Source organism: Micrasema longulum, unplaced genomic scaffold (genome assembly GCF_059751315.1).
Source record: "Micrasema longulum isolate JH-2025_06_02 unplaced genomic scaffold, ASM5975131v1 h1tg001218l, whole genome shotgun sequence".
Taxonomy (NCBI): Eukaryota; Metazoa; Arthropoda; class Insecta; order Trichoptera; family Brachycentridae; genus Micrasema; species Micrasema longulum.
In genome coordinates, this window is record NW_028278405.1 from 359,818 (window position 1) to 375,594 (window position 15,777).

Consider the following 15,777-nt stretch of genomic DNA (forward strand, 5'->3'; position numbering starts at 1 on the left):
GTATAAACTCAGAACTAACAACAGATTTCCACAAAGTATACAAAGTTAGTAAAGAAAATATATTACATATTAAATAAATACAAACAATTTATACATATAAAAATGTTATTTTCATGTACTCAATAATCAAAGATTTTTAAAATATTAATTTTAAGAACATTAAGTTACTGTTAATTGGGCGGGATAAGGACAAAAATGCTTGAAGAGAGGATAAGGAGGGGAGGGGAGATGTACATATTTATTATTATAATGTCTACTAAGTTACATAATACATTTTTAGTGTAAATTTTAAATCTGACAGTGATGTTTGTGATTATTTTTCTTATGCCCCTTTATTGATAAATATTTTTTTTTAAATAAAAATTTGAAACTAGAAATAATTTTGCGGACCATTGAAAATAGTTTCAAATACTAAAAAATAAAGCGGCGACCTTCATTTCTGTATTCATATTTATCAAATGTGTCAGCGTCTGCATTTTTATCTGTTAAATACAAAAATGCAGTAATGTGCATTATGCATCTTCAGACTGATATTTGCATATTTTCTTGTTTCTTATGCAGGTGTTCGAGTGTCCGGAGATACATAATTGGTAGATTCATGTGGGTATTTATTTATATAATCTTGTGAAGTTTTTATAGACATCTGTATCTCACGGTTGAAGGTGAGTTTTATCAAGTCTCGTAAATTATATTATGTTATTAACATTTCAGTTTTCCTATATATAACCACCAGAGATTAACCTCCTGTTCAATTCGCTGCGATGTCCAAGCTAGATACATGATTTTGATAGTTTGATAAAAAATTTAAAAAACTAAGTTCGACGCAATGAAAAAGATAATGTTTACTAAAATAAAACGATCAAATTATAACACTAAAATGAACTGTGGATTTAATTCGCGAATTGTTTTTGTGATTGGATTAGTGCTATTTATTTTGAATAACAAACGGTAAGGACAAGAAATTTTTACGCATTTTAAGTTTCACTAAATTAGTTTTTTTTTTCATTTTTTCTGTGTCCGAGCCAATGAAGGATACAGTTTTTTGTGTGAAATAGAACCACAACCAGAACCCCGGACGAGTGTTTTCGATTCGATGGCTGCTCTCGAGTAAAAGTCCGAAATAAGGAAATCCAGTGGAGATAATTCCACCTTATGTGGTAGTAGACGCGTTCATCTACCATTCTTGAGGTCCTGGGTTCGATTCTTTGCAAGATGGACGTGGAAAATTGATAAGGAAATATTGATGTCTAGGCATTTACAGGGCTCACGACCTGTCATTGACTGGTTTAAGTGACCACTTTACTTACTGTGTAACATTCACTATTCTGGCTAGGTTTTTTTTAAATATAGGATTTACATTATTTTTTACCTTGCTTATAATATACAAGGTTTATATTTTATTAAAAAAATATTTTTCTGGAGTTAAATTACTTTAAATTTTAGCTAAGTTTTTGGGATCAGGAAGGATATTCTAGAGTGGACCAATCAGGGACTTCTCAACATTTGCTCATGTGTAGAGGAAATCACTTAAAACTCTTAAAATAGAAGCTGACTACTGTCAACAGGCCTTCCGTTGCACTAGAAGAGTGTGCGGCATTTTGTTTCCTACTTTGGTTTATTTTACCAATTACCTGCACTATATTGAACATGTCTACCTCTCGTGTGAGTTCTTTATTACCTATCACCGATGGGATATCGCTAAGATCTTCACTTAGGCTTCTGCATCGCGTCTCCAGCTTTCGTCTTCTGTCTATGTTTAAACATCTACAATTCTTCAACTCTTCCATCTGTTTACTTTTTTAAAGTAATATTGCAATTTTTTTATTTTATTATTATTATTAGTAAAAATCATCTCAAGAGCACTATTCAATAAATAAATATCCTAGTACGTCTTGCAGCTACAAAGCGCAGGGACGGTAAGGAATCTAGCCCCCATTTACATAACGTTTTGATTTGATAATGAAATTTAGTGTTTGAATGATATTAAAATAAAAAAAGATGATATTCATTTGGCCAAATTATTTCACCTACTACGCAACGCCTGATAATACTTGTTCAATTTCGTACTTCTTCATATACTAGCTAGTAAATTCAACACGTCCAAATTATGACTGTTTACAAACTTTTCGACATACTCAAAACATTGTTGTGAAATATTGATTGTAAAGGATTTCAAATTGCAATATTAAATTGTTTCTGGACTGGTACCTGAACTGATCTTCATACTTTTATGTAAAAGATGAACAAACTACGCTGCATTTGGTTTACTAATAAAGTTTCCTATGCACCAACGGGTGCGGAAAGGGGGATGACGATGATGACAACTAATACAATTTCTTGTCGAATAGAACATCGATAAGTCAGTGGATATTATAAAGTAATTTTTTTTTGTTCACAGTTTTAAAACGTACAGAGCTTATTTTTTTAAGGTCCCAACAAGCTGGAAAATTCCTGTGTTTAGGCAGGACCTTCTTTTATACATGTGCTTTTTTCATTAAATAATGCTTAAATTTTTTAAAATTATAATAATAATGTCAAAAAATGAAAAAAAAGTATAAATTAGAAAATATGTCATTAATAATTAAAAAATGAAAAATAAATGTACACACTAATAATAACAAAAAAATTAAGGCAAATATACGTTACTAAAATATAAATAAAATATATATACTTCTCGGCCTCATGGTGTTATGGTCAGCGCGTTTGCTTACCACGCAAGAGGTCTCGTCTTAGATTCCCGACATGGTTGGCATGAAATATTTATTTAAAAGGGTGTTTTAATACTATAATATTTAGAGTCCCTGGACTGGTACCTGTAGCGGGAGACTGATTATCTTACATTCATGTAACAAAAATGATAAAAATGCACTGCGATTGATGTCCTAATGCAGTGTCCTATGCACCACTAGGTGCGGAAAGGAATGAATGATATATTCTATAATATTAGTCGATAAAAAGAACAAGCAGATATTTTACAATTAAAATAAATCCCATTTTCAGTCATGGATAATTGATCATATAATATACTCGTATCTTAATGGATTTACAATGAAAAATATTGTACTATGTTTTTTTTTTTTTTTTTTTTTTTTTTAATTTTATACGCCTCCACTCATTGTACTATGTTGTTATTCACAATATCGATGTAAGTGCAATGGGTTTTAATCAGCCACAAGAAAGCGGCTTAACAGTTGCACTAAAAAATTTAAAGTGAAATAACAATAGCGGTTTCGTGAATACAATATTTAATTATCACTGTAAAAATCAAACCAGACAGAATTCATTAGTTAAGTAGTATACCTTGATAAAAAAATAAGTGCGAAGGTTTTTACGGTCACTGTTATCAATATGTTTCATTTTTGGGTGATGCCGTGTGTGCTGGATTTGTTTATTAAATTATTTTTTTCTCATAACAACAAAACTCATTATAAAATTTAAACAATGGTTACAATATAATACAATAGTAATAAATTGTCTTTGTCCGCATCCTCCTCTCCTTTGCTCTCTATCCCTGAATAAATATAAGTTATAGTGAGAAGATCTTTTAATATAATTATGTATCCCCGTACTGCGGGCCAACTGTTTGTGACACCTGATTTTTATAATTCAAATCATTTCTATCAAACTTATATGTTATTATTGTTTATATATTATGTAGGTGCAAATAATATGTATTTGTATGTTCGTTTTGAATCAACGTTCGCGTATTGTCAAACCTTGTTTTATTGTTGACATTATATCGTATTTAGTGCATTTTGTGGTTACCTACCGTATTGTACGGGACTCGTCGCATATTATTTTTTCGATGTGTATCAGTTAAATTTAAAAATAAAATGCTTTTTTTTCAGAATACGGTATTGAAATTTAACATACTTTTAAAAAATACAATTTATAATATTTCTTGATTTGAATTTTAACAAAAAGGTTTCAAACTTTTTACCAAGCTCTTTCTTGTACCATTTTTAATACAATCACAAGTTTTAAACAATTATTTTTTTATACTTACGCACCCACACACACGCACCCTCTCCCTCATTCATTCCCACACGCACATGTACCCTCTCCCTTATTAATTCAAGCATACACACATTCACATACACATGAATACAAACGTCACACACATACAATTACGTAAACTCTTTTCTTATATATTATGTGTCATTAGATTTACAGTGAATTTTTTTAATTGGCTCTAGCATTGTTAATATTTTTTTACTTATTTTGTTTATGTAATAGGTGCAAAAATCCCAAATAAAAATAAAATAAAATACATCCGTAGAAATATATTTATAAAATGTAATGAGGAATATATTTATAAACTTTTATAATATTTATGCTACGTACTTGTTTTAGTGTATCAGTGTTATTATTGTACATGTACGTGTGGGTGAGTATATATATTTTATGTGAGGGTGTGTGTTATATGTGTATGGGAGTGTGAGTATTGTATGTATGTATGTGTCAATGTGTAGGGGTATAAGTGTACTTATTGAACAACGGTTATCAAAAAATTTCTGTTTTTTTTCAAACTAAGGTTTGAGGAAACCTATCCATCACCTTATCGATCGATGTAAAATTGAGAAAAGTGTTAAGAATGCTCCAGCCTAAAATCTCAATTTAAAATACGTAAACAATTTTAAAAAGTAATAAAAAACATAAAAAAAAAAATGTTCTGAAAAAGGTTGCTTAGCAGGTAGGTAAAAAAAGTAGTTAAAAACAAAGTTGTGCTATATTTATTTTATTAAAATGAATAACCACAAAGTTAATACCTCGAATATAAAAGACTGGATTTCACCCCCTAAAGAGTTATTAAATTTGACATATAACAACATAGACGGGAAAATTTGACATATTAAAAAAAACTTTCTAGGGGATGAAATCCAGTCTTCGTCTACAGATACTTGGACTACGTCAAAATATTGCTGGTTAAACCAACTGGTCCAAGAAAAAGTATAAAAAATAAAAAAAAGGTTTTACGGCTTTGCCTACTGGGTAAAATAATTTAGTTAGATGAATCTCAAGCACATCAATAAAATATTTAGCTCTTAAACTTCAGAAAAATCAACGTGTGGAAGAATGGAAGAAATGTAGATCTTCGAATATAGGCAAAATGGTGAATGTTACGCAGTGTGTAAAGTGGTCACTTAAACCGGCCTATAATTGGTCATAAGTCCTGTAAATGTCTAGTCTTTCTTCTTCTTGGAAAATTGTTTTCAGGCGTTGACGCGTTGCGTTTTGTTGTTATGTGAAATAATTCAGTCAGATGAATCTCTTCGCAACAATAAAGGTTTCAGCTCTTTAACTTCACTAAAATCAACAAATGGAAGAATTGAAGAAATATGGATGTTCAAACATAGGCAAAATAGTGAATGTTACATAGTGTGTAAAGTGGCCACTTAAACCAGCCAATGACAGGTCATAAGCCCTGTAAATGCCTAGACTAACATATTCCCTTATTTAAGGTATTCTCTATACCTGTTGTAATTTGTAAGTCTAGTCTTTCATATTTCCCTTTCTAAAATGTTCTCCATCTCTGTTGCAATATGTAAATGATATATTTTCCATATATAAAAAAAATAAACATTAATCGCATTTCATTTTGTGCCTATCTGTGTAGATGTGAAGCAGTTTCAAATGTGGGTCCGACTATCACTGTTACTCAAGGTGTAATGCAGGGAAGAACAGTTTCTACTAATAACGGTATTAAATACAATAGCTTTCTAGGAATCCCATACGCGCAGCCGCCTCTCGGAGATCTGAGATTTCGAGTAAGTAAAAATTACCTTCGATACGAAATGTTGCCGAATGATTTTTAAAAGGAAGTACGAAAACATTTTCATTACTGCCTCGATGTTGGTTGTCTGTTGTTTTCAGGATCCGCGACCGGCTGGAAAATGGGTCGGAGTATTAAATGCAACTGTTGTTCCTAACGCAGAAGCGCAATTCGATTTCATATTTTTGCAAAAGTACTATGGAAGCGAAGACTGTCTTTACCTAAATGTGTATGTTCCAACATGCACTCAAAAAAACCTCCCGGTAATGGTGTGGATACACGGCGGCGCGTACATAGCGGGTGAAGGAGGTCCCATTTTGTACGGCCCCGATTACATCATCGAGAGGAATGTTATTCTGGTCACTGTAAACTATAGACTGGGAGCTTTTGGATTCCTATCTTTGGAAAACGCAGAGGTTCCCGGAAATGCGGGACTCAAAGATCAAGTATTGGCTCTTAAGTGGGTAAAAGATAACATTCGTAACTTTGGTGGCGATCCGAACCGAATAACCATATTCGGAGAAAGCGCCGGTTCAGGCTCTGTGCATTTACAAATGTTGTCTCCATTATCCGAGGACCTTTTTCATCGAGCGATTATGCAATCCGGAGTGAGTTTATGTCCTTGGTCCATCCAGCCGAATCCTGTACCGATAGCCTTGAAACTAGCGGAGATTCTGGGATTAAAATCGAGTAATAAAACGGAAGTTATCAAACATTTAAGAACCATTTCCGAAAAAGATTTAGTGTTCGCTTCCATCTCGCCAAAGTTCGTCGATGGAGTAAAGCTGGCCTTCGGTCCCATTGTAGAGAAAACATTTCCAAACGTAAAGTCATTTATTACAGAAGCTCCTATAAAAATATTGGATTCTGGTAAATATAACAGAGTTCCATCTATTGTCGGTAACGTAGGAATCGAAGGACTGGTGTATAGAGTGAAGGCCCTAGAAAACCCGGCGGATGAGGAAGCGTTTACCAACAATCGAGTTCCCGACTTAAAAAGATTTATATCTGACGAGTTAAAAGATAAATACGGCAAGGAAAACTTACAATTTATTGAAAATAAATTGAAAGAGTTCTATTTCCCCACAACGGAGCATGTATCGGATGATTTCAATAGAATATTATCAGATTATACTTTTGTGAAGGATACCTTGAGAGCTTTACGGATTCATGCAAAATACTCCCCTCCAGTATATTTCTACAAATTTTCTTACGATGGTTCGAAGAATTTACTTCGATTGCTAAATGGATTGAAGTATTCTGGAGCAGCCCATACTGATGAGCTCGCTTATCTGTTTGATGTTCGAGAAAAGGGTATAAACAAGATTTCTTTAACAGCCGCTGATGAGTTAATAAGCAAACAGATGGTAGAGATGTGGACAAATTTTGCCAAACATGGGTAAGAATGCTTTTTTTTCTCTTTAAACTGACGCTTAACATATGAAAATGGTTAATAATTTATGTGTATGCAAGACTGTCAATTTAACCAATTCAGTTTTCTACGTTGGTCGTACGTCACCTTTCATGTCACCGATAAAAAATATTAAAATTTTCCTGTAGGCATAGTTAAACAATAATGCACAGTTCATTTATTACGAAGTTACTGTAAAGAAACAAAATTTTAATGATGCATACTTTTTATAATTACAAAAATGGTAGCGGTCAAGTTTAAAGGTAAACATTTAACTCAACCTTGTCCCAGTTTTACCAAAAAAGTTGAATAATTTGTTACCTTTTCTTTAAAATAGATTGTTACTCATTAACTTGATATAAAGTTAGGCCTAAGCATAGTTGTAAAATATAGATGAAAACACCATCGTTATTCTAAAATTATGCCTAGGCGTAATTTTATACAAGTTTTATAAGTAAGGCCCGTTGTTTTATAATTACCCACTGTCGTATTTTTCCGCAACACAGTTTGTCCATTTTAGCCACAATTTTAACGAAAACGTAAGAATAATTTAACCTTAAACTTTGTGTAACCAAATTTTTTTTGGTGCAACAGGCCCTTAGTCATCAAACTTTACGAAATCTTTTTCAATTCTTTAAAACTTAATTAATTTCAATGTGATATATTTTTAAGTAAAAAATCGATTTACTTGATCGTGATTTACAGCTCATCATATTAAAAGGATGGTTTGTCATAATATTCAAGATTTACCGTCGGTAATATGTTATTGAGGGTACCAGATTATAAGTACATATGACACATCTACCTAGGCCCATTAAAATGGGAAGTTGACAGAAATATGTTAAATTGAAAAGTTTTTTTTATCCAAAAACATAATATCTTCCATGTTTAACGGTATTGTGTTGAAAATAATCTAAATGATTAATTCTTTTTTCAAGCAGAATGATTTGCAGTTAATGAGAATATATTCCAATGTCCATTCTGTGTTTTTGTAAAAAAACCTTCAATTGTCCATAATTTATTAATAACATTGTACATACAATTATTAGGGACAGACACACAGTTTATTGCGACACAATTAGGAACGACCCATGCCTGTGAACTGATTATTCTGTACGAAAACTATTATATTTGCCTGCCAAAAATTAATACACGTGTTTAATTACTAGTAACTAACGAAAATACTATTAATTTTCGTACAAATATGCACATTCGTACAGAAAAATCAGCTTTGCTTAACATATTACAACATAGATGAAGAACATTTTATAGAGGGGATTATAGAAGTCTAGGCAATACACATATTTCGATAGTATGTTACATAAAAATGCATTATGTAACTTAGTCGACACTATAATAATAAATATGTACATCTCCCTTCCCCTCTTTATCCTCTCTTCAAGCATTCCTGTCATAATCTCGCCCAATTGACAATAACTTACTGTTCTTAAAAAAATTCTTTGATTATTAAAAAAATATTTACGAGTACATGAAAACAATATTTTTATATGTATGAACATATTTGTATTTATTTAATATGTAAAATATTTTCTTAACTAACTTTGTATACTTTGTAGAAGTCTGTTATTAGTTCTGAGTTTATACACTTTATCCGTTTGTTTACTATTAATATGTATTTAGAACTGTTGATTTCCCAAATAATATAAAATAAATAAGGGTAAGATGATGTCTTACGCATTAGGCGCCAGTCCAGGAACAATCAAATAAATATTGCAGTTTAAAGAAACTTAAAAATATTTCTTTCATCTCCAACCTATCAAGAGTTGAACCCAGGACCTCTTAAATGGTAGGCAAACGCGCCAACCACTCACACCGAGGAATTATCTCAATTCGATTTCCTCACACATGATTTTTACCTAATTTTTTCCATCGAGTCAAGCACACTCGGTTCTATTTCCCACACAGAACTGAGTTTTTTATCCGCATGGACACAGGAAGTAAAATGCTTTAAATTACAAAAGATAAAAGTAATTGATGAAATAGTAATAATATTTTATTTTACTATCTCATAAATTATCATGGAATTGCATCAAATGTGTTAGGTCGATCATTTTAATACTTAACTACATTCAAGTAATTAGCTTTGTAGTTTTATAAGGTATTTTAAGGTCAGAATTTTAATGATTTTCATCTACACGCTAATCTCTAATAAAATAAAAGTGCATCTCGTGACGCCACAAAAGTGACGTAATTGATTTAAGAGATGCAGGGTGACGTTCTATCTTGAACAGTTCCAAACAAAACAGTAGACAGAACGGGTTAGTTTAGGTTTTTGGAAAATAAGACATTAGGAAAACAGTTCAACCAGTTGTATTTATAATAATGTTGTTTGTATCTAAAAAAGCACTTACCTGTTGTTCTTATCGGCCTCTTATGAAATATTTATTTGAAAGAGAGTTTTCGTACTGAGGAGAGATCTTTAAGCCCACCATCCACCCACAACTGTTAAGGCGGTTCATCCAGCCAAACACAATTTCATTTTCGTTTTAAGACGGTAGTGAGTTTTAAAAAGAGACAGCAATATATTTGTCCGTGCGCGCGGGTGAGTCAAGCTTGGGTAAAGTTAAATACAGTATGCCCGCTAAGTACCCGAAAAAATGAGATTTTTTTTACCTGCATGGTCATGAATTTGAATTTGAGTTCCAATAGTTCCTTTTGAAAACTATAATTACTTTTGCAAGATAAATAATATGTATTATGGTACAGTACGGACTCACGGCTCAATTTATTTATTATATTTGGATTATAAATTTGTACTCACCTATCATTAATTTTCGTATAAAATATTTTTTTTACATCGTTTTTGGTATATTATTTATTCCTTAGTCTTAATATATCAATGTGGTGGATACGATTTAATGCATAAAAAGTATACAAAAAAAAAACAATATTTTATCATCAATAAATATTTTATTATTTATCCAGATACATATCCAATTACATTAACAAATATATTATTGTTGATAAAAAAGGAAGTAAAAAATACCATTTAATTATTAATAAAAGCACACATATTCTATCTAATACTTAACATATTTTTTGTTAAAGCTACACTTTATTCACAAACAACATAACAAAAGTAAAATATAATATACTTGTTATGTCTTTAAAAAAAAAAACATTTATTGAAGTCAAAACACCGAAATTTGCTAAAAACCCTAAATCAATTATTCTTCGTCCACTAATACTAAAATGAGTATTGTCGTCTTCTTTTTTTTTACGTCCAAACAATATCCAACATCTTCTTCAAGTATTGTTTCTGATACCTGTTGAAAAAAAATAAATATATATATGGTATTTGCAATATCCAACAGTGCACAAGACAATAAAATAGGAAACATTACATTATTATGTTCAAATTTTATTAACATAATTGAGTTTTCTAAGAAAAGAACCCTCAATGAGGAATGCAATTAGCTGTGGTTTTAATATGTATTTTCAATCACCAAAAAATCCGAGTTTGACTCAAATAAATATGTAATTCCAAGAATCAACAGTGCTTATCATGGAGTGTGCATAAATGTTTCGGTGAATTCTATTTTTAATAAGCTAGTGATAATTAACTCAGTAGGTATATAAATTAAATGATTTATTTCATTGTTTGGTAATATTATTACTAAAAAAAAACTAAAACCAGCACTATATCCAGAATGCAAAGCTGAGATAAGCTTTGTAGAACAAGATAAAAAAAAGTCTTTTATGATGGTTCGCTCATGCGGAACGAATAAATGATGGATGTAGAAGTCGATGAAGGTCGAGAAAGACGTGGCATGATCAAGTACAATAAATATTTGAGTTGTCCCATGTCGGAATAATCGGCGTGCGTGCATGAGAAGATGCATGAATGTGAAAGAAGCATGCCACGTGTGCCAAGACAGAGAGGTAAAGCGTTCTATTCTCTCTGCCTACCCCTTTGGAGAAATGGCGTGATGTTTAGTTATTTAGTTAGTTATTGAGCATAGCATAAATATGATGCGAGTATGCCTAAATTTATAAGTACAACAAGTGCTTGAAAGTGGACATATGAATTATTCTCGTGAAGATATATGATGCCAGGATAGATTGGTGTGGCGTTCTACCTTCTCTGCCTACCCCTTTATAGAAATGCCGTAATGACTAGTTACTAGTTAGTTGTTTATAATTAATTATATTAGGTAATTAAATTTATGACAATACATACGGTTGAATGAAGAGTATCGCAATTGTAATTTTCTCCATCATCAGCTTCATTTAAACTACTGGAAACAATATGCTTGTTTGTAGAAGATCTTTGGGCAGCCAATTCCCTTTTCCTGAAACACGTTTATTGTTTAGGTGGGTAGAGGTATATATATATATTTTTTAAATGCACTAACAATCAACATAACATCAAGTATCCATCAAAGATGTTGCTACATTATCTCTGTTTAAATCACGTCTGAAGAAAAATCTCTTTTCTACTCCTTAATCTCTCCTCCTTCCCTCTTTTTTTCATTTTTCCCATTGAGTAATAGTTTTGATCTAAGGTAATTTATAAACAAATACGTTTATTTCTATTTTTATATGTTCTGTAACTTGAATAAAAAAAATGAAACTATTATTTTATTGGTTGGTTGGAAAAAATTGCCATTTGGCAATAAGCCCGCCAATGTACAAATAACATTATGTACAAAACGTTAAATAAATAAATATTTATTCGATAATTCAAGGCCTCAGAAAACAAATCAATCAGTTGGTAATGTCGTTTCAGTTTCTATGAAGCTCTGCGCCTCATATATAATCTGCTAAAGAATACTCGATTCCGAAACACACTGTAGTTATACATGCGAAAATATAAAAAAAAATCTTACCTATTTCTTTCTTCATTTATCTTGTCAAATCTTTTGGTCTTGTTACGACATTTATGTTTTCTTGTAAAACCTTTAGCTTTAATTGTTTTGGAACCCATTTTTAATTCAAAAACTTTAAAAAATCACAGAAGAAACGTCTCGAAAAATCCGACACAGAAAACACGTCCGTACTCGGTGAATGCCCGAGAGAACTGATACCAAACTGTACGTTTTATATATGATTGATTCTCAATGAAAATACATGATTTTATAATATTAATTACATTTATATTTCAGCATTTTTTGAAAAATAAAAAATATATGTAACTAGAAAAATGTGTGTTGTATAGAGAAATGTAAAAAAAAATAAATTTAAAAGTAATATACATAAGAAAGAGCCATTTAGTTTCAACAATTTAACCCAAAATGGACTCTGAAAGAATTGTATTTTACGAAAATTATATGCGTTTTTTCAAAAAACTAACTCATCATCAGCTTAGATAAATAAAAGATCTTTTAATAACTACAATAAAACATAATACAATATATTATCTAAATATAGATAATTTGTGTTGAAAATGTTGAAAAAAACGAAAAGTGCACTTTTCCATGCAATTTTTTAGTCAAATAAAATTTTAAAAAAACATTTTTACTTCATCAGTTTACTAGATAAATGTTTAATCTTTTATGTGGTTTTAAAAAAAAGTTGTTATACTTATTATTAGACTCTAAATTTTAGTTTGAAAACTGCCTTTTTTTGCTCCGCGCTGGATGGATCGCCTTAAAGCTGGGGGACTCCCCGTCAGCTGCGCATAAAGGAAAGTTATTTTAAATATTCCCAAGGAATACAAATTCAATGCAGATTAAGGAGGGGAAGGAGGATGTATGGACAGAGGCCAACACGTTGTCCCCATTCCTCAGGATCTTCTCAATGCCTCTGTTTTTTTCATAATTGACATAAATAAACGTATCCAAAAATACAAAAACAATTTCTTAAAAAGTAACACCACACACATAACTTACAGAACAAACATTAGTAAAAACACGTATATTTACAATGAGAGAACGGCCATGAATAAAAAAGAACTTCCTGGGTGGTCAGAGACAGAGGATCTGTATACCACTCCTGCAAGGGGAGGACATAACAAAAGAACGAAAAAAATAGAAAATTAGTGTTTTTACACCAGAATATTTCATTGTTCCTGGTACCAGACAGCTGAAATCAAATGCGGAAACGAAATATCAGAAACAATACCTATTCAACGGGGAGTGCGACAAGGTTGTATCCTGTCCCCCTTGCTTTTCAACTTGTATTCTGACTATATTTTTAAGAAAGCGCTGAACAACAGCGAAAGAGGCTTGAAGATCAATGGAGTTGTAATCAACAATATCAGGTACGCCGATGACGCTGTTTTGTTGGCGGATACCATTACCGATCTTCAGGAGCTGTTAAATAGTGTGAATGCATTTGGCAAACAACTGAGTTTAACAATTAACGGTAAATAATGGTAAATCAAAATAGATAACATTTGGCTGACTTGATAAATCCGCATTTTCTCTCAAATTAAAAGGTAGTGACATTGAAAAGGTGAACAAATTTAAGTACCTCGGCAGCATTCTAACAGAGACCTTCAACCCAGATATAAAAATTAAATGCAGAGTGGAGGCAGCAAAAGTTGCTTTTAACAAAATGAAATCCCTCTTCTGCAATGATATCTAAACTTGAATATAAGGCAAAGATTACTAAAGTGTTATGTGTGGTCTTTACTGTTGTATCGCTGTGAGACTTGGACTTTGAAGGTAAAAACTATGAGCAGGCTGGAGGCTTTTGAGATGTGGTTGCATCGCAGAATGCTTAAAATATCTTGGACAGACCTGATATCGAACTTAGAATTTTTGAGTCGAGCTAGAAACAAACAAAGAACTCTTAACCACCATTAAAGTTAGAAAAATTTCGTATCTGGAGCATATAATGCGTGGAGAAAAGTAACACCTTCTTTCATTTTGAAAGGCAAGATTGAAGGTCACCGAGAGGCTGGAAGAAGACAGATGTCCTGGCTGCTTAATATACGAGACTAGACTAGCCTTAGAGCTGCGAAGCAGATTTTCAGGGCAGCACAGAACAGAGATATTTTGGCCAGAGTGATTGCCAACGTTGGGAATACCTGACAGGGCACTAAGAGAAGAAGAAAAACATAATATTATTGATTATTTGATTCCTTTTCTGAATACATTCTGTGGTCTGGTCTCTTTCCCTCTTTTTATGATTACCGAATGGAGCTTCTCGCTACTCTCCGTGGCCCTGTTATAGGTCTCGTCGGATAGACAGATCTGGTGGCTTTCAAAGAAAATTTCAAGGCTTTTAAAACGTTTCGTAATCATTAATCACTTTCCTCTTTTCTCAGTCTAATGAAGTGCATATTATGCACTTATGATTATAGCTCCTTCAAGCAGCTTTTCTCGTTCGGCAGCGAGCGTTTCTTTCTTATATGTGGGCACCGTCAAGGAGACTTATGTCCTCAGATCTGGTATGTGGTGGGCAAGCTGTATTCATAATATTGTTGACAAACTTAATTTAATACGCAACAATGTTTATTGAATGAACTGGCAATCGTAACACTTTATGATAGATAACTTCATCTGAAATTAAAAAAAAATTAAAAATAAGTTAGTATATTAAAATAAGTGTGATTTCGGGAGGGAACTCCTCTAGCCAACCGGTGTTTGTTACACTCTTAAAGTTAGTAACACTAATAACAATGTTTTTAATTTTATAATAATTTAAACCTGACTTGTTAAAATTAAAATTTTTAGCAACCCGACTCCAGAGAAATCTTGTATTTTGACAACAATTTGGAAACCTGCCACAACACCTGATATTTGTTGTCTTAGTATCGACAAGGAATTAAAAATGGTCAATAATCCATTCCAAAAGTCTGAACAATTTTGGAATAATATTGCCCAGTTGTAATGGAAAGTACAAAACATAAAAAAACACGGAAAAATTACCGCCGTTCAAATTCATCATCTTCCTTTATCCACATCTCATGGTGAAGGACCAGTAGTTGATCAGTCTAACGCTTCAGGTGCCGGTCCAGTGACAAATAATATTGCAGTGAAACAACATGTTTTCTTAAAAATATTTCGCACCTTTCCGAGAATCGAATCCGGGAGCTTGTGATCGGTAGCCAAACGCGCTACACGGTGGAGTGGACGATATTTTTTGGTGTTATTTACATATCTTTATATATTTTAATGTGTGTTGTGATGTAAATATATTTTTTTAAATAAAAAATAAATAAAAAAACGGTCAATGATGTATTCTTCTTCATTATTTCATAGTCAATAATTCGTAGCATCTTCACTGTACATTGCGCAAATATCGAGAGCTTCTTTAACAGTTTTATTTACTCGATTGAGCGCGAACAGAAGAGGGTGTTGAAAATGCTCACTTTCGTCAATTTGAAATTCTATTTTGATGACTTGTAATAAAATAAAATAATATATGTATCGTCAAAGCAAATTGAATATCTTGCTGAACAAAAAACTTTCTTTCGTTTAATTTATATTTACCATTTTGTTTTACTTTTAATTAGTAATAATTCACTCATTTTTAATTAGTAATAAAACGGACACAAGTTGTGTTAACACCTGCAACATACTTTTTATGTCTTCAGTTTCAAGTTGTTTTTTCGATGCCATTATGTACACCACAATACATATATTCTGAGCATTGACATTATATTATAATATAAAGAGATAAC

At 31.9% G+C, this 15,777-nt stretch overlaps 1 protein-coding gene across 1 annotated transcript; it reads left to right on the forward strand.

Moving 5' to 3' along the window:
• Positions 1-746: 746 nt before the first annotated feature.
• LOC148276434 (esterase E4-like) lies at positions 747-15,327 on the forward strand. Its single transcript, XM_088234284.1, has 4 exons — positions 747-948; positions 5,618-5,768; positions 5,875-7,172; positions 14,828-15,327. Exons 1-4 carry the CDS (start codon positions 827-829, stop codon positions 14,982-14,984), a joined length of 1,728 nt encoding a protein of 575 aa, XP_088090410.1. The 5' UTR covers positions 747-826; the 3' UTR covers positions 14,985-15,327.
• Positions 15,328-15,777: the final 450 nt, after the last annotated feature.